Here is an 18298-nt window from a genome sequence, read left to right on the forward strand (position 1 = left end):
CCTGCCCTTCCCCACCTGACAGCCAGGTCCTCGGCAGAAGCGGACCCATTTAATGCCAACAACACCTCCATTTTATGGAGGAGTAAACTGAGGCTCAGAGTCAGAAGTGCCTATCCCAAGGTTGTGCGGCCCAGTGCGGGGGAGCTGAACTTGTACTCTACTTGGGGTCCCCAGCTGTGCCTCCCCTTCCCAACTGCCCCCTCCGCTCTGCCTTCTCCTGACCCAGCCTGCCCAGCCCTGTGCCCCGGCCCCTCTGAGACAAGGCTGGGACTTTTCCAAAGGGATTTTACTGAGAAATTTGGGGGAAAACAACGTGGAAATGGGATAAAAGAAACATCGCAGTCTTATGCTGAAAAGTGGGCACAGGCTAGAGTGTGGAGTGGATCTGGGAGTTGGGGGAGGTCCAGGAGTGACTCCCCAGGCCCTGGGCACCACCAGCTTTTCAGGGACCTAACTCTTGAAAGGAAGTGACCCATAATTGAAGGTCCCAGGACCCTGACGTGCCCTGTGAACTGGAGACCAGGAAGGTCAGACAGAGGAGCCCCCGGTGTCTGTCCACCAGGGTCTGGCCTCTGTCCTGCCAGCTGCACGGCCACGAGCAGGGTCCTAGGCCTCTCTGAGCCTGTGTTTAAGTGCAATGAGGTGGAGAATATTTACTCCACAGGGGCTCCAGGAATCCCACTGAAGAACCCCGGGCAGTCATCTTGGGGTGTCCCCTCTGACTCCTGAATTGTGCCGCTCCCGGCCCCCCCCCCCCAATCTCTCATTCTGACTCTCATCCTGACATGGGACAGGACCAGCCTGAGCCAGGAGGAAAGGCCCACCCAGCCACCGGGGCATGAGCTGGGACCCTTATGACTGACCCTATTTCACAGGGGGCACCCAGGGATCAGGGGGGCTAATGACTCAAGTGGTAAGCCAGGGGGCTTCTTGGAGGAGGTGCTGGCATCTCTGGGTCCAACTTAGCCTGTCTACAGAGGGCTATGGGGTGCTGCCATCTCTCAGGTGCCTTCCAATCGGTTATGGGCTGGATTTTGTCCTCAAAAAGTTCTTATGTTGAAGTCATAGCCCCCAGTACCTCAGAAGGTGGCTATATTTGGAGATACGGTCTTTAAAGAGGTGATTAAGGGGGCGCCTGGGTGGCTCAGTCAGTTAAGCGTTGTACTGTGGCTCAGGTCATGATCTTGGGACTCATGAGTTCGAGTCCCGCATCGGACTCTGTGCTGACAGCTCGGTGGAGCCCGGAGCCTGCTTGGGATTCTGCGTCTCCCTCTCTCTCTCTCTCTGCCCCAGCCCTGCCGACCTCTGGGTCTTGGGTTTCCAGCCTCCGGATCCTTGAGAAAATCACTGTGTTGTTTAAGCCCCGGCCAGCCACACTGTGCTGTGGCAGTGCCCGGACAACAACACACAAGCTTGTCCCTGCGTCCTCAGCACCCCGCTCGGAGCGCCTGCCCCGCTCGGCCTCATGCCGCGGTGGCTTCAGCCTGGCTGGGACAGGCCTGGATCTGTCCTCCCTGGATTTTCCCCAAGTTTCTTCCTAGGATGCTAGCATGGGATTCCCCCAAGAAGATGTGCAGCCTGCCTCTTCTGGGAAGTCTCGGCGACCCTCTCCACAAGACGTCTCCAACCTGAGCCACTGTGGAGGAGGAGGGCCCGGGTTCTCCATTCAGCAGGCTCAGGGCCCCTCTACACCTTTGCCCGGAACGCCCGCCATCCCTCCTCACCTCTGAGTGTCATCCTTCCTTCCTTCAGCCCCCATCCCCTCCGGCTCCTGAAGCCTTTTGGAATGGCTGTGGCTTAGGACATTCCCTTGCTGTCACTGTGACGTCCTCTCCCCCTCCCTGTGCCCCACGGCCCACGTTTCTGACGCCTGGCTCTCAGGATGAGCCTGGCACACGGGCCTGGCGCCAGCATCTCTGTCCTGGAGGGAGGGGTTCTTCGGGGCTTTGGTGCGGTGGGCTGGATGTCCCCGTCCCCCCACCCCTACCCTGCACGCCCTGTCCCTGCACCTCTGGTCTCGTGTGAGCACAGCAGGGGACGGCTGGTCCATTCCCCCACCTACCTGCCCCTCCCTCCCCCCCCCCCCCCCCCCCCCCCCCCCCGGCCTGGAGCTATGGAGCGCTGCCCCTCCCCTCCCAGACTCTCAGGACTCAGCCTGAGCCAGAGCCACGAGCTGCCAGGGATCAAAGGTGGCAGTGACAGTCTCTGGAATGGGGGCAGAGTAAGAGCCTTTCTGAAAGTGAAAGTCTGGGGTCAGGGTGGAGGGTGGGGCCGGGGGTGGGGCTGGTGGGCCAAGGGCAGCGTGGAACAGGCTGGGAAGTCCCAGCTGCTAGTCATTCGCTCTGGCTGACCCAGGGGCCCCACCACAGAGGCCCAGCTCCGAGGAGGGCCCGGCTTCCCCTGGCGGCCCCGACCTGCCTGGGGCCCGATCTACTCGCTCAGCAGGTATGTTCGGGTGCAGGTGGGCACTGGGGTGCTGTGGACAGTGGGCGGGAATTCAAAGGGCCCAGGGTAATTCCGGTTCTGCCAGTGGCTTTCCAGGCCAAGGGCCTCAGCTCGGAGCCCAGGCCGGACTGCCAGCTCCAATCACAGCGTTCGTACACAAACATGCAGAAAGCAGACAGATGCGGACATCGAGACACGCACGCGGGCACAGACACACGGACGCGGACTCATGGAGAGAGCGGCTTGCACACATACAGGGAAACACACTCAGGTCAACGCACAAAGCCCATACGCACCCCAGTGCGGCAACATACCCCCAGGCTATGCTCTCACATTAGATCGCTTATCTTTTTCCCCTGGGTACCGGCCCTGGCCTGGTGGGCTCCTGGTCAAGCGGCAGATGCCCCAGACCGTGCAACTGTCCCTCAGTCAGGGGAGAAGGTACACCCAGTGCTGGGGCCAAGCCCGGAGAGAGAGGAGCTGACGATGGTCAGGAAAGGCTGCTTGGTACTGAGGCTCGAAGGCGGCTCAAGAAGGTGGGGGTGAGGTCACTGCTGGCAGAAGGAACAGCCTGTACCAAGGTATGGGGGAGAGGCGAGGCGGTGGGGCGGGTGGTGAGCGAGGGGGGAAGGAGCTGAGGGGTGGGTTAGGAAGGGCCTCGAGGGCCCAGCTAAGGAGGAGTCTGCTTTTCCCCGAGGGCGATGGCACCCCAGGAGGGCTATGCTTTGTCGCTACTGAGAAGAGGAAACTTTTTAGTGCCTTTTTCTAGTAGGCTTTCGTAATACACAGGAAAGCCCTTGTAAGCAGGTCTCATATCGCCTATGAATAATGACAAATCTCCCAGGTCCTTCCCAATATTCAAACCTCATTTATTCTCTTGCCTTATTGCCTTGACTAATCCTTCCTGGCAAATGTCGAATAGAATGACTGAACAGACACCAGGCCTGAGCCCCAGGTGTGGCCGCCGGTGCCTCTGAACATTCAGGGCGATGGGGCCAGAGGGCCAGAGAGAGAAAGAGCCAGAGAGAGTCGTCACAGGAATGGGGAGGCAGGTACGGACGGGGCAGGGGCCGAGGTAGAGTCAGCAGGACATCCAGTCCCGCAGGTACCCGTGTGGCGAGGGGCGACCTTGATCCTGACGGTCACTCCTCCTTCAGGCTGGCTCTGGGATGATGGGGAGGAGCAGATGGGCAGAGGCTCCCAGGCCAGTAAGGAAGTGTCCCCATCCCCACAGGGACAGTGGTGCAGCCTGGCCCAAGGACACCTTGGAGGTGGGGGCACCCATGCCCCTGGGCCCCGAAATCCAGGTCAGTTTGGGGGGAGCAGAGACAGGGAGGCTGGGAGCAGAAGCAGCCTGCGAGGAAGCTGGAAAGCTGGACATTCTAGGGACAGGGAGGTGCCCAGGAGGCTGGGTGAGCGCAGGTCAAGGAGGCGAGGCTGGAGAAAGTTCTGTCCCAGACTGGAAGGCTTCCAGTGCAGGGCTATGGGGAGCCATGGAAGGATTTAAAGCAAGGGGGTGACCTGGTTGGCTTGTGCTGTGTCAGTAAGAGCCTTTCTGAAAGTGAAAGTCTGGGAAATGGCTTGGGAAACTGTGGGAGCAGGGTCAAGGGGGCAGCGAGACCGTCCGGGGGCCTTGGTGGGCCTTCAGTACAGGTCTAGTTCTGGACGAGGCTGGTTGAGCGGGCTGGGGGACCCGTCTGCTTGTGTGGCCTCAATAAGACCCAACTGCCAGCTGCTCCTCCTTCCCCCAGAATCTGCCTCTAGACCCCAGTCCTGGCATCTGAGAGCTGCCCCCACCGCGGGCCCTCGGCCGGGAGAAGTGGTTCCTGGGGCAGCACCTGGCTTCCCGGGGCTGGAAGATGTGGGAGCCCAGCCTCTGCTCGCCTTTCCACACAGGCCTGAGCTGGCTGAGGCTCCCCGTGGGGGGCTGTGTGACTAGAGGCGAGGCCTTGCCCCTTTCTGAGCCTGTTTTCTCATCTATGAAACGGAATGACACCCTACAATTCTGTTGTTACGGGCATCTGATGTATGCCAGGCCGTGGGCTGGGCACACAGTAGGTGCTTACTAAGTGTGAGCTCTACTCAACCAAGGCAGGGCCCACTTGTCCTGTCCCCACGTCCCCCCTGGTGATAGAGCTTGAACTGCATGTGGGCACAGCACAGGCCCAGATGATTCTCATCATCACTCAGAGCCTGCTGGATGCTGAGGGGCACCAGGGAGAGGGGAGTCGGGGAGGGGCAGGGTGCAAAGAGCTCTTGCGACAATGTTCTGTGTGTGCACGGGTCAGTCTGAGTCAGGGCAGGAGAGGTGCCTGGAGAGGACAAAGTGAGTCCTGGCACCAGGAGACGACAAAGACCTGTGGCCTGGGCAGGGCAGATAAGGCCTCATCGATCATCTGGGCCTGCCCCTCTCTCGGTGAGGCCTCTGTCCAGCTGTCACATGGCATCTGGGAAGAGGAAGGTAGGCCTCAGCCGACCCCTCAAATGTCTGACCCCTGGACAGACATCGCTGGAGGGCACAGAGGGGTGGATGAGGGTCTGGGCCCTGCCTATCCCAATAGGCAGGCAAAATGGGGGCCTGGGGAGAGGGATTCCACCTGATGTCACCTAAGGGTCAGGTGCCGGCTCCAGCCTGACCTTTGTCCCAGGGATGGGGGCAGCCTGGAGAGGTCTCGGGGTTCTGGCCTCTGGTTGGTCAGCGACTTCAGTAGGTCCAGCCCTCCTCTTGGCTGCTCTCTCCAAGGCTTAAGATCTTGCTGATCTAACACAGCACCCCCCCCCACCCCCACACAACACCCTCACGATGGGGTGGGTGGGAGGTCCCAGCAGGCTATGAAATCTCTCTCCTCTCTCCCACCCCAGCTTAACCTAAAGCCAGAAAATCAAACACCACTGGGCTGTGCTTAAAAGGAGAGTGGGTGCAGCCTGGGGAGGGCCTGGAGCCCAGGGTGGGACCTAGGCAGCCCCTGCTTTGCACCTCCATGCCCTAGGGACCCCCGCCCCACCCCTTACAGGGGAGTGGCCGGAGCGCAGGAGGGGTGGGTGGTGGGGAGATGCCCCGGTGAGGAACAGCCTCAGGGAGCCCCAGCCCCTGGCTAAATATAGACCCGGGGCCCCTCCCACCAACCCCCCCCCCCCACAGGGCTGCAAGGCTGGGATAAGCAGATAAGCCCCTGGGGGCAGCCACGGGTGGCCACAGACCTCAAGCCTGACCCTGCCTCCCTCCAGGTCCAAACAGAAGGAGCCTCTTCCAGGGAGGGATCCCTGAGCCTCCCTCTGAGCAGAAATAGTTGGACCTGATGGGCTGAATGGGGGTGAGCTGAGGGCTTGGCGGGGGTGGGGGGGGGCAGTGAATGCTAGGTGGTGGGGAGATTGGGCAGTTAGGCCTCAGGACCTAAAGTCCAGGAAATCCTGGATGTGGTTGCTGGGCCCAGCCCTGGGGACCGCGGGCTGCCGTCTCGGCTGTGCCCCCAGAATCTGCCTGTTTAACCCCCCTCTCCAACTCTGATGATGGCCTGGCAGAGCCAGAGAGGGAGATGGTATCAGGGAAGTTTTCCCGAAGGAAGTACCTGTCTGTCTACATCTCAGTGCCGGCTGCGGCGTGGCACGGAGAGAGCTCCGGCCGTGAGAGCTGCCCGGTGACAGCTTGGGGGTCATCTCTGGGAGAAGCTTCTCTGACCAAGCCGAGCCACTGGGCCCCTCCAGGTCTCACAGGGCTCTCACGAGGTTTCTGTGCTCATTCCCCAGGGCTGCCCCCCCCCACCCCACCCCAGGCCTCCCGAGACTCCTTTTCATCCCCAGCTTTCCTGCTGCCAAGATGTCGTTATCACCGACAGTGACTTCCTGGCCAGAACCGCACAGCCCTGAGGAGTCTGATAAGCTGCAGACCCCAGAGCAGGACACTCAGCAGGCAAGCAGTGGGGACGTGCCCAGCACCCACCGTGAGGACACTCAGCCCGGCCTGGGCACCCTTCGGCGGGCCTTCTCCAGGGCAAGATGGCGGGCCTTGGGCCAGGCCCCCGGGGAGGACGCTGGCCTGCTCCGACGCAGCTCCCACTTCCTGCGATCCTTACGGCGCCCCCGGGACGATGGCCGGGCTGCTGCACCAGGGAGGGCCCGCAGCCCAGAGGGGCCCTCAGGCGTCACGGATGGTGGCAGACGGCCGTCAACCACTGGGGTGGGGCCTGAGGAACCAGGACAGGAGGAAGGTGAGAGCTTCACAAAGGATACCAAGCACGGGAGGAAACTGAGGCCAAAGAGGGAGCAGCACAGCCCAGGCTTCCCGACAGCTCCCCCGAACACCCCCATGCACAACTGCATTTTACATTCTCCCAGCCTTTCAAGCAGGGGAGCATCCACTGGGCAGCTCAGAGAGGCCAGAGTGAGCTAAGGGAGGCTCAGAGAGGTTGGTGATCTGCCTCACATCCCACGGCCAGGAAGTGGATAAATGGGAGTTGAACCCACATCTGTAGGACTCCAGAACCCTCACCTCTCCACAGACTTCCACAGCCTGGCCCCCGGCCAAACTAGAGTGATGGATAAGGCGCTGGTCCTCTCAGAGCACAGGGCCGCAGGGGGGCGTGGCAGTAATGGGCCTGGAGGGGAGCTCAGGAGGCCTGCGGGCGCAGGATGCATTGGCGCTGGGCTCCAAAGGGGGGGCTGCAGGTGGAAGTAGAGGGCTGCTAGGGGCTGGGGGCTGGCCCAGAGCAGGGAACAGCAAGAAGTGTGGGAGCTGGGCACAGGACGCGCCCAGGCTGAGCTCTGACCCCAACAGACCTGCAGTCAAGACAGCGACATGAGGCCACCAGGCCCAGCTCAGCAGAGCTGGGAGCAGGGGAGAAGGTAGGGACCGAAAGCGGGGAGGGCAGGGCCTGATCCCAACTGCTGCTTTCAACCAGGTTCGGGGCTTGGGGTTACCCGTCTTCCAGAGTGATTCCGAGGGACGATTCCCCGCAGGTGGGGGCCGTTGCTCCTGGAGCAGACCTTAGGGGAGCGCTGGGGCCAGGCGGCCCAGCTCCCGGTGGGCGAGAACGGGGCCCACAGGCCTTGGTTGGGGGCCGAGGTTCCGGCGCGGCACCCCCCACGGCCCTCTCCCTGCCTGTCCTTGCCAAAGGCAAATCTGTGGCGGACCTCATCACGGAGCGGCAGCTGCTGGCGGCCTTCGAGCAGCTGCGGCAGCTGGAGACGCGGCTCCTGGCGCAGAAAGCCGCGGGCACCTTCGAGCAGGACCCCACCGGCTTCGCGCGGCGCGCCATGGACGTGTGCCTGCTCTACGACGGGCTGGCGGCGGAGATCCGCGCCATCGTGCGCGAGACGCTGGGCCCGGGCGGCGTGGACGCGGCCGCGCTCGCCGAGCTGGCCCGCGTGGTGCGCGCCGAGGAGGAGGCCCACCCGGTGACCCCCGCCGACGGCGACTTCCTGCTCACGCCGCGCCGCTGGCGGCGGCACTGGGAGGACGCGGTGACGCGGAGCGCGCAGGAGCGCGTGCGGCAGGCGGGCGCTGAGGACGCCGCGGGGGCGGCCGAGGGCGCGTCGGGCCTGGCCCGGCTTCTGGCCGAGCTCGGCGGCTCGGTTCGCCGCGACCTGCGCCAGGTGCGGCTGCAGGTGCAGCCCGCGTACTCGGCCGCCGGCCTCCCGGCGTGGGAGGCCTACCTGCGCGCCTTCCACGGCGCGGTGGCCCAGCGCCTCCAGGAGCTCGCGCGCGACGCCCGGGGCTGCGAGCAGCTCTACGTCCTGCTGGACTGGACCGCCAATGTCTACGGCAGGTGAGGTCCCAGCCAGAGCGCCGAGCCGGGCGAGGGGAGGCCGGTATCGCCCACCTGGCCCTGCCCACCCGGAGGCCTTTGGGCGCCCGCCCCGAGGAGCCCTGGGCACCTTTTCTCTCTTTCTAACCGGGAGAGGGCTGGTGGGTGGGCGGCAGAGATCCGGGGGACTTTGACGTTCTTTTCTTTCCCCTCGTCTGGGCCGCGGTACTCTGCCGCCGGGGTGTGCCTATGGTGCTACCCAGGCACCCGGTCCCGCGAGCGGGACAGCATCTGAGGGGAGGTTGCTTCCCTGACAGGGAGCCCAGATGGAGGCCTCTGCTAGTCCCCAGGACGCCGTTGAGCGTTTAGAAAAGGGCCCCCCACCCAGGCAGGACACAACCGTGGCTCACAGATGCCCGGCCCGGGTTGGACTTCACCCGCACTCTTCCCCTTGGATGGGCACCTGGGTACGGGGCCCGGCCCGCTGACAGCTCCCAGCTCCAGCCCCGCGCCGCGGGACGGGGTGGGTTTCCTCCTCAGCTCCGAAGGCCAGAGAGCGGGTGGGAGGAGGGTGCCTAAGCTCCGGGGCTCATTAATTTGCTGTGTGGCCTCGGACAGCTACCTGGGCCTCCCTGGCGCGGCTTGGATAGTGGCAGGTCCCTGAGCTGTGTGGTGCTTGGGTGCCTAGGTTTTGGCCAGGGGGAAATTGGGGCAGCCACTAGTGCATCAGAGCCGGGCCCAGACCCTCAGCCCCTACCCTGCCTTCCAGTCCTGACTTCCTCGGTGCCCCGGACCTGACTCTGTCCACGGAGCCGCTGCCCCCACTCCTGGCACCCAGTGTGTGGGCGCGCCTGGAGAGCGACTACACCAGCTTCCTAGAGGTGAGGCCCTCGCGGGGCAGGGCCTGAGGGGCGCCATCCAGGCTGAATGTGGCTGCCTCGCTGTGGGGAAGTGTGGAGCCCAGAATCACCCTGGGTGTGTGGCCTCGCTCAGGGGAGAGCCACTCCTCACCCTGTGGCCTTCAGCATGGGCCTGGGCCCCAGCAGGGTGGGTCAGTTTCTCCCAGGGCCCAGGACAGGGCTCCGAAGGTAGGGGGACCCACGCCTCCCTCTTGGGAGGGGCTCACTGTGCCCCCGTCCCTACCTCGCACAGACCAAGATCACAAGCTGCTTCGACAGCATCCTGCAGCTGGAACAGAGCCGCTGGGTGGCCGCTGAGGCCCCCGATGTGCTCCAGGGCCTCTACCACACGCCTCTGTCCATCGACATCCACATGGTGAGTCTTGGGAGGGGGGATGTATGTTTGGGCCTCAGGTGGTGTCTGTCCCCTTCCAGGTGGGGACACCCAGAGCTATACAATCCAGTCCCGACCTCCCTTCCCCAGTAGGCGAGAGCCTGAGGCCCCCACCTGGGTGGAATCAGGGACCCTGGGTCGCCAGCCAGGCTGGGAGTGCCAGGGCACAGCGCCCAGCTTAGCAAGTGGCCCGTGGATGTGGGGGTGGTGCCGGGAGGCTGCTGGAAGCTAAAGCCGAGACCACTGGAGCAGGGCAGGTTGGAGACGTCATTGGGCCACAGGTGAGGGACAGGGGGCATCAGGTGGGATCTGGGCTTCGACGTGGGTTCAGCACGTGGCATCTCTTACAGCTCGTGGCTGAGCATGTGAAGGCGGCTGGTGCCATCTCTGCAGAACTGGAGGCCACCACCCTGCGCATCTGCGCGCGGGCACTCGGCCTCTTTCTGCCCAGGTGCAGGCATATCCTTGGCCCAGGGTGGGGTGGGTGGAGGGACCAGGGTAAGGATGGTGGTCGTCCCTGGGGAAGGGCCATCCTGTTTGCTCAGAGTCCGAGATCCAGGGACAGATGAGAGAGAGGAGCCTTCTTATAAGGCCCCGGGTCTGGGTAGGGACCTGAGGGGGAGGGCAGACCCCAGGTCATCGCGCCACGGGTAAGGGTCCCTAAGGCTTTTGCGTACTTCGCCCCCAGGTTTGAAAAGGCTTTTCTACAGTCGGAGGCGGTGAGCGAACCTCATCTGGGCGCCAGCATCAACGCCTGCGAGGAGCTCAGGTGGGTCTCGACCCTGCTCCTCCGCAGGGAGGTGCCTGGCGCGGCCAGCAGGGGGCGCGTGAGCTCGGGGAACCGGGAAGCCGTAGGCTCCCGTGGCGGCCGGCGCGCATTGAACAGTCTGGACCATGCGCCCGTTGGAGGGACTTCCCGGAAAGCCTCCCAGGAGGGCACCCGCCTCTCAGCTCCCGCCCCCGCTGGAAGGTCCTCCCTCCTCCCCGCAGGGGTGAGGCCCTGGAAGGGATGCAGGGAGTTTCAACGCTGAGCAGAGGCTAACAAATTCCAGTCACCCCAGTTATCGCCTGTTGTCTGCCCAGTGTGTCCCAACCCCCCAACCCCCCCTCCCCCCCCCCCCCCCCCCCGCGCCCCACACCACCCTGGGCTCCTTTCTTTCCTCCCTTTACCCAAGTTGGCCGGCTTCCTTTTTAAAGACACTCCCTCCTCTTCCCCACTACCTTGGGTCCCTCTGCCCCCAGAAGGCAGATGCCTCCCCTTTCTGCAGGCAGTGGCTGCCCCCCTCCTGGGCCTCCGGTGTACCCCACATTATGGGTGCACCAGCTGCAGCAGGTACGGCCATGGACTTTGAGCCGCGCAGTCTGGGTTCTGATCCCAGCTCTGCCACCTGCTCCCTGTGTGCCTAGAGATAAGTCACTTCCCCCTTCTGTGCCTCCTTTTGTCATCTGTCAGATGGAGACGTGGGGCTCCACGCCCTAGAGGGCATCATTTCGTATTCACTTTTTGTGAGCGCTTGAGATCCAGGCACTGAGCTGGAGCTTTACCCGCCTGATGTATTTCGTCCCGAGGGCAGTGTCCCCATGTACTGGGACAAGTGGAGGCTCAGAAAAGGAGTGCCACCGGCCCACCATCATGCACCGTCCAGTATGTGCTGGACCTGGGACCTGAACCACACTTGTCTGAATCCAAGCACGACCATGACGAGGACCACTTGTCTAACACTCTCTCAACCCTGATCGATGCCAGGCTGGTCCGTCCCCTTCAGCCCCAGGAAACATTCTCTGCCCCTTGGTAGGCAGCCTCTGACCCAGCCCCTGATGGAACTTTTTAGCCTGCCTTTCTGTGTCCCTGTTCTGAGGACTGGGCATAGCCTGGCCCTCAGTCTCCTTGAAAGTGTGTGACGGGGTGGGTTTGAAGTGGGGGACATTGTCACCTTCAGAGAGGCAGTTATGAGGCTCAGGGGAGGGCCTCTGTGCCAGTCATGGCCAGGCTGCCCTGTCTCATCACCAAGACGGTTGGAGGTTTGACCCAGAGACACCACAGGGGGGTTCTGCGATGCAGTGGGGACACCACCATCACCCTGCTGACCTACCCTCTGGGATCAGCTCCTGGGGCTTTGGAGCCATCTTCTCACCCGACTGTGCCCTTCAGGGCTACTACACTGTACAGCCCCAGGGGCTGCCCTTCACATTATAGTCTAAGTGAATGGCACCTGGCCTCCGTGATGTCTACCAGAGCTTGTTCCACAGCCTGCTCCTCCTTGCCCACTCCATCTCCTGTCCTGGCCCCTCCCCAGGACCAGTCTTCTGGCCAGGTTCCCAGGAACCTTTGAAGAGCTGGAGAAACCTCTAGTGGCTGCCGTCTGTGTCTTCCAAAAGCGGCTGCTCCAAGGCTTGCAGTATGATGTGCAAGTGAGTGGGACAGGCCCTTCTCTCCCCACTTTCCACACCCAGCGGCTGCTTCCTGTGCCCTGGAGCCTGGGGCCCCCAAGTCCCAGCATTCCCTCACCTCAGGGGCAGTTTCGGGGGTGGTGCGTTGGGGGGTGGGCAAGGGACCCAGATAAATTCCTAGTTGAGCAGGGAGGTCAGGAAACGCCTACCTACTTGAGACTCTCAGAGAGGGTGTGTTCAAGGAACCAGACCCCTCACCCCGCCCCTCAAGGCCTCCCCAGGCTCCCCTAAGCAGGGCCTGCCTAGAGGCTCAAACTCAAACCCTGTCCCCTGGAGCTCAGGGCTTGGAGGAGTCATCCTTGCAAGAGGCTTAATGACATTCATGGCTGAGAGAGATGTTACTCGGGTGACATTAGAAGGGGGTCAGTCCCCCCCAAAGTTTCTTCCTGGTGACAGATTGTCCATCGGCCTGAAACACCCCTGTTAGGAACCACGCACTGGCTCTGAGGAGAGGGTCTAGGGGATGAGGAGGAGACAGTTTGAGGAGGGTTAGAAGACTCCTGTCCCCCTCTGCCCCCAGCCGCTTTTCAGGGTCCTGTGTACCAAGGCCTGGCTGACACACGACGTGCTGCAGCCCCTCATGGACAAAGTGGTGGCCTTCGCCCATCACCTGGAGCACGTGGCCCCACTGCGGGCACAGGTATTTCGGGACAGGGCTCTGGTGGGGCCGTGCCCTGGGCTGGGGCCTGTGACTCTGACTCTGACCCTGGCCCTGATCCCCCGACGGCCCAGGAGACTCTGCAGGAGGCACACCGATACGTGGTCCGTGAATACCTGGCACAGGTGCTGAGGCCTCGTGAGCGGTTCCGCGGTGTCGATCGCGTGACTGGCTCCCAGAAGATGGGCCTCGACGCCCAGGCCATTGGCAACACCTTCCAGGGCTTGGTAGGAGCATTGACTGACTGCCCCCAGTGCTCGCCTCCTCCTAGGGCCTCTGGCGTGAGGAGCCTCCCCTGGCACCCCCTATTCTCATTTCCGGGGGGGGGGGGCTCCGCAAGAGCCCCCTGGGGCGGGCTTTGGCAGAGGTGGTTGTCCCCACTCTGCAGCAACCGGGAGAGGGTTTGGGAGCGCTGGCACAGCGGGGGCGGGGCCAGGTGGGATCATTTCCATATATTTGCATACGGCCCTCGCGAAGTGAGCAGCCAAGGGGCGGGGCCTCCGGGAGGCCCCTCCAGCATCCCTGACCCAGCCTTTGGAGCCTGGGCACCTGTTCCTTACGCCGGCGCGGATGCGCTGTAGGATTCCCGGCAGGACTTCCGGGCCTGGGTCTCGGTTTACCCACCTGCGCAGAGACCGGAAGACCTCTCTGAAAGTGCTGCGGCTCCGTCCACAGCGCCAAGACCCGAGTCCCCTAACGCCGCCCGTGCAGTCACAGCGGGTGTCGGTGCATTAGTGTTGGGGCTGCAGGCAGGGGTGGCAAGGGGGCTCCCGCGGAAGGCGGCCCGTGCCCTAGGACGCTCCGTGTCCCCGCAGGGCTCAGAGGCCACGTGGCTGGGCCAGGCTATCCCATGCGTCGCTGACATTCTCGGCGAGACTTACAAGGACGACATCGGGCGGCACCTGGAGACACTCATCGGGAGCTACCCAGACATCAGGTCCGTTCCCCACCTGCTCCCTCACTGGGCACCGCCGGCCCCGGGGTCGGGGGACCGGGGCCTTCAGAAGGGTCCCTGTGGCTCTGGCGGGGGGGGGGGGCAGGGGAGGAACCAGAGGGAGGTGCAGCGCGTCCCGTACGGAGCGGGGCCGGCACCGGGCGCGGGCTCGTGCGCAGGTGCGTGAGGTCCCGGGCGTGCGGGGTGGCCCTTGACCTTCAGGCCCGGGGCGGGGGCGGGGCGTGAGAGCCGGGGCGGCCCCTCCTTCTACCGCTGTTCTCGGATTTGGCGTTCGGTGCCTGGGGTCCCAAGGCCTCTAGAGTGTGAGGGGGTCGGGGCCCCTCCTCATGCGTCCGAGGATGGGGACAAGTACCCGTCCCGGAGTCTGAAGGGGAGACGCCCCCTCTACGAGAAAGCCCTATTGGCAGCCCGGGACTCCTGAGACCTGGCCAAGAGGAAAGAGGCTTTGATTCCGGGGTTTGGAGGGGAGGTGGGGGGGATGGTGAGTCATCGAACCCGTGGAAATTCCAGCCCGAATCTCTCCATAGCCTTGGAGATTCCGGGATGGGGAGGTCGCAGAGAGCCTGGGACAAAGCCCTTTTCCCCAGCTCGGACTGTCTCCGCCTTTGGCCCGGAGTGACTACTTCCCCCACAGTGCTGCGGGGTTCCCCCCTGGTCCCTGGGGCTTGTCTACTCTTGGCTGCCTGCCCCTGTCTACCTCCCCCCACCCCCTCCCCACCCCCATTCCTGGAGGCGGGACTTCTAGTGCTGTGCCTGGGCCTCTCTCCTCGCTGCCTGTCTGTGGCTCCCGGCACAGTGCTCGCAGGAAGAGGCCTCCGACACCTCTGGGCCTGGACCTGCTGTCCTTGAGGCCTTATCACGTCTCTCACTCCACTGATCTTTGAACCTCTGCTTAGACTGTGTTCCCCCACGGGCATGCCCTTTCCCCTCCCCACCCAGCTCAGCCCCCTTCGAGGCCCAGCCACGCTGTCCAGGGCCCTGCCCCTCCCGCTTCCGTCATTCGCAGCCTTTCTCGGGCCAGCTTCCGGGAATGCCGGGGGCACCCGCACTTGGGCCCAGGGGCTCGCCTCGCTCAAGGCTGGAAGTGCCACGGAGATGCGGGGCCTACAGCGATAGGGGCGTGTCTTTGCAGGCGGGACCACGTGATGGCCATTCTGGCGCTGCGCAGACTGGGCCGCCGTCGGAACCAGCGCCTCTTGCAGCATGCCCAGAGCCTGCTGAGGGCTGCGGCCAAGGCAGAGGGCTCCGGGGCTGCTGGCGGCCGTGTGCTCTTCGAGGAGATCCAAGTGCCTACCTCCGTGGACCTGCTGATCACCTGCATCAAATGCTCCGGGTCTCGGAGGGGGCGGGCCTCAGGTGGGGGGCCGCATTAACTGAGGGGTCAGCACCTTCACCCGGGCGTCACCCAGACACTAAGCCCCAGGCTGGGAGTCTAGGGAGGCGCTCTCAGCCCTGCCCCCAACCTTGAAGCCCGTAATCACACGACGACGTTCGTCCTCAGCTGTGCGTGGTTGCTTACCAGAAGGAACAGCAGGAAGAGAGGCATTTCAGGCATTTGTGGGGGAGTGTTTGGGGGTGGCGGAGGTTCCTTTCAATACTGCCTCCCGGCCTAACGGTCCAGCACCACCCCCAGTCTGAAAGTGAAGCAGAGAGTATTTATTTTTAAAATAAAGGTGAATTAAAATGGTGCCTCCCTAAAGAGGGGGCAGGGCCAAGTTGACGGTCTGAGTCTCCAGGTACCAAGGGGTCAGGATGGGAGGTTCTGTGGTGACTCCATTTGGTAGATGGTCCTTTCCTGTGCATTGCACAAATGGGGAGACTGAGGCAGGCCCAGAGCTGGGAAGGCTTGTGCCTGTGGCTGCAGAGAAAAACAGTCTTCAGCCCTGGGATCCTGGGTGCACTGGCCTCATGTGCCAAGTGCGCCTCACCCAGCAGGAGTTGGCACTGTTCTGTCCTGTTGAAACAGGCCTGGGCCCCTAGGAGACAAGAAAAGGCCAAGGCTTGTTCTGCAGCCTGAAGTATTTGGGTTAGATGTGAGAGGGACTTCCCAGCAGCGAAAGCTGTAGAACTGGTGGAGGGCAAGTGTCAGCCCTGGAGAGTGTGTGTGTGTGTGTGTGTGTGTGTGTGTGTGTGTGGTGGGGGGGGGTGGGGTCATGATCCTACCGGTCTCAGCTTGGCTGGCAGGGCTGCAAGGAGATTGCCCCACTGTGCACCTGTTATCCGCCCCCATCCCCTGGTTCTTCTCTCCCGAAAAGCTGGCACTGAAATTTGACTCTAGCCTCTGGCAAGGCTGCTGAGAAACCCATTTGCATTGGCAGCCTCCAGCTTGCCAGGGAGGCTGAGTGCTGAGATGGTGTGTGCGTGTGGAGGGGGTGGGGTAGACGCTGAGGCAGACAGTGATAGGTGCCTTCCTGGCCCATCCCTCTGCAGCAGACCCCCCATGAGCCTGACCGTGACCTTGGCAGAGGTGGGGAGCAAGGAACTGCAGGTGGGCCAAGGTTCTAAGAACCCAGTGACGTTGAGCCTCCCGAGGACAAGGTGAGAGTTCTGAAAGGCTGCAGGGCCAGGCCGGTGGGGGATCTGACTCCCCTAGCTCCTTTCAGGCCCATCTCCCTCCACTGTGGACAGCCAGGGGCGGGTCTGCCACAATCCCTACACCAAGGCTGGAGAACTGCGTCTTGTTGGGGCGCTGAAGGGAGCGGGAGCAGGAACCAGGGGCAGCCCCTCCGTGGATACACGGGGGTCAGGGGTGGGCGGGCAGGAGGCCTGGGTGTCCAGCCTTCCCTAAGCAGGTAATGCAGAGGGGTGGGGTGGGGTGGGAGGAGCAGGAGGGAGGATCAGGAGTGGTTGGGGCTCCCGGGCTCCAGGCTAAGGATGGGGACAGTGTGTTCCAGTGTCGACACTGACGAGCAGTCCTGTGTCTTTCCTTTGTGGGGAAACTGAGGCCAGCAGAGGGTAGAGGTTGCTTCACATCAGGCCCCAGCACAGGTAGCCTGAGACCCTCACAGTCAGGAGGAAGGGAGGTATCAGAGGGGTACCTCCTTCCCCAGGAAGGGCAGGGACTGACAGGCCAGCCTGACTCCACATTTGACCTCAGTAGCCATCAGTGGCCTGGGTGAGTCCAAGGCTGGGTGGGGTGGGGCATAGAAGGTTTGATTTGGTCCTGGCCGGGTTCTCCCGAGGGAGCCCATACCTCATGTTTGAGCCCCAGTCTCCTCACGGAAACTGCCCCCCCACCGGCAGCCCCTGCCCTGACCCCGGCCCTAACACGCCTGCCCCTCCCCCCCGCCCCCCTGAGCCCCTGGCTAGGGTGAGAGCCCTGGGGCTGGGTTCCCAAGGCAGGCTGCAGAGGTGGGGAAGGGTGCAGTCCCAGCCCTGCCACTTTCCCGTCATGAGACCGTAGGCACATTCCTTTACTTCTCCATGCCTCTGTTTTCCTCGCTGTGAAATGGGGGTGCTGTCTGTGCCCCCCAGGCTGGGAAGGGTTACATACGAGCCAGCCAGAAAACCAGATGCCTGGCTCTCTTGTAATGCCATCCCCAGGGCCTGGCCAGGCCATGGTCTGCAAGCAAAACTTAAAAAGGCCCTGCTGCAGGAGTGGGGGCCTCTGAGTGACAGCGAAGCCTGAGGCCGGTGGGGTCGGTGAGTGGGGAAGGCGCCCAGGAGGAGGCTGGGAGGAGGCGCCAAAGTGGGGGAGCCCCTCGCTGACAGGAGCATCCTGTTGCAGTGGAAAGGATTCAGGCTGAGACCCAGGGCCATCTTCCGGAGTGTGTCTGGGCCTGGAGACAGGAAATCAGATCCTCGTGTGTGTTCCTGTGAGCCCAGCAGCGCCTGGAGGCAGGGGCTGGCTTCCCGAGGCCAAGCTGAGATGCACAGGAGGCAGCTCCTCCGAGGCTGTGGTCAGGACGGTTGGGGCCCAGAGGTGGGCCAGGCCAGGGGCACCGGACCCTGCCCATTGACCATTCTGCCTCAGACCCCCTGGCTCTCCCATCCCACCAGGTCTTATGAGGCCTTGCGGAGAGCCTGGAGTATTTCGTTGGCCATCCTGTTGTCCGGGCCAAGTGTGGGGGAGGGGCTGGCCCTCAGAGGGCAGCTTCCGGACTTGTAGGCCAGGTTGTCTGGCTGACAAGGAAGCATGTGCGCATGGGTGTTCCTGGAATGTGCCTGGGGACGGAGGGGCCTTGCCCCGTGTCTGCACTCCCCAGGTGGGGCAGGACATCCGATCTACCCCTAGAACTCGGGTCCTGGGCCCTCCCAGCTGATCCCTGGTTCCGTCCCTGTCTGGCCACCCTCTTTCTCCCGCACGGCTCCCTTCTCTTTCCTCTCCAGCTCAGCCTGGCTTCCTTCAATGCTCACGTTTCTTGGGGTTCCTTCCTGCCTTGGGGGTTGCTTCTGGCCTCTGGCCCCGAGCCTGCGGGCTCTTGAAACAAGGCTTGCTCTGAGAAGTTTTGGGGACCCCAGCCCAACCTGGGGAGGGCAGTGAGAATATGCAGAGGGCCGCCCTGCCCAAGGCAGAGTGCCCAGGTCCCAGGACATGGTGAGCCACAGCCTGAGAGTCCTGCTAGCCCCAGGACGATCCTGGGGTGACAGACGGGGACTGGAGTGTCACCTAGGAGCCTCGCCCTAGCTCAGCCTCAGACTCGTGCCTTCTGTGGGCTCCTCTCCCTGCTGGGACTCGTGGCTGGGCCCAGCTCCCCTGGAGAGTGTTGTGCCGTACAAGCCCACGGGGCCATACCAGGCAGCAGTGTTTTC

The 18298-nt window shown here is 63.2% G+C and overlaps 1 protein-coding gene across 8 annotated transcripts; it reads left to right on the forward strand.

Moving 5' to 3' along the window:
* The first annotated feature begins 2270 nt into the window (after positions 1-2270).
* Positions 2271-15261, forward strand: EXOC3L4 (exocyst complex component 3 like 4). 8 transcript variants are annotated; one of them, XM_045060567.1, is made up of 15 exons: positions 2274-2445; positions 2875-3026; positions 3680-3752; positions 5674-5759; positions 6193-6653; positions 7559-8210; positions 8959-9070; positions 9342-9464; positions 9833-9933; positions 10171-10251; positions 11780-11894; positions 12454-12573; positions 12666-12818; positions 13407-13528; positions 14679-15261. In XM_045060567.1, the coding sequence occupies exons 5-15, from the start codon at positions 6263-6265 to the stop codon at positions 14917-14919; spliced, it is 2211 nt and encodes a 736-aa protein (XP_044916502.1). In that variant the 5' UTR covers positions 2274-2445; positions 2875-3026; positions 3680-3752; positions 5674-5759; positions 6193-6262; the 3' UTR covers positions 14920-15261. The 8 variants fall into 8 exon arrangements, with proteins under 8 accessions (XP_019689223.3, XP_044916502.1, XP_019689216.3 ...); XM_019833657.3 differs by having other exon boundaries at positions 6247-6653; XM_019833664.3 differs by lacking the exon at positions 12666-12818 and having other exon boundaries at positions 2271-2445; positions 6247-6653.
* The last annotated feature ends 3037 nt before the right edge of the window (positions 15262-18298 follow it).

This window comes from Felis catus, chromosome B3 (genome assembly GCF_018350175.1).
Source record: "Felis catus isolate Fca126 chromosome B3, F.catus_Fca126_mat1.0, whole genome shotgun sequence".
Classification (NCBI taxonomy): Eukaryota; Metazoa; Chordata; class Mammalia; order Carnivora; family Felidae; genus Felis; species Felis catus.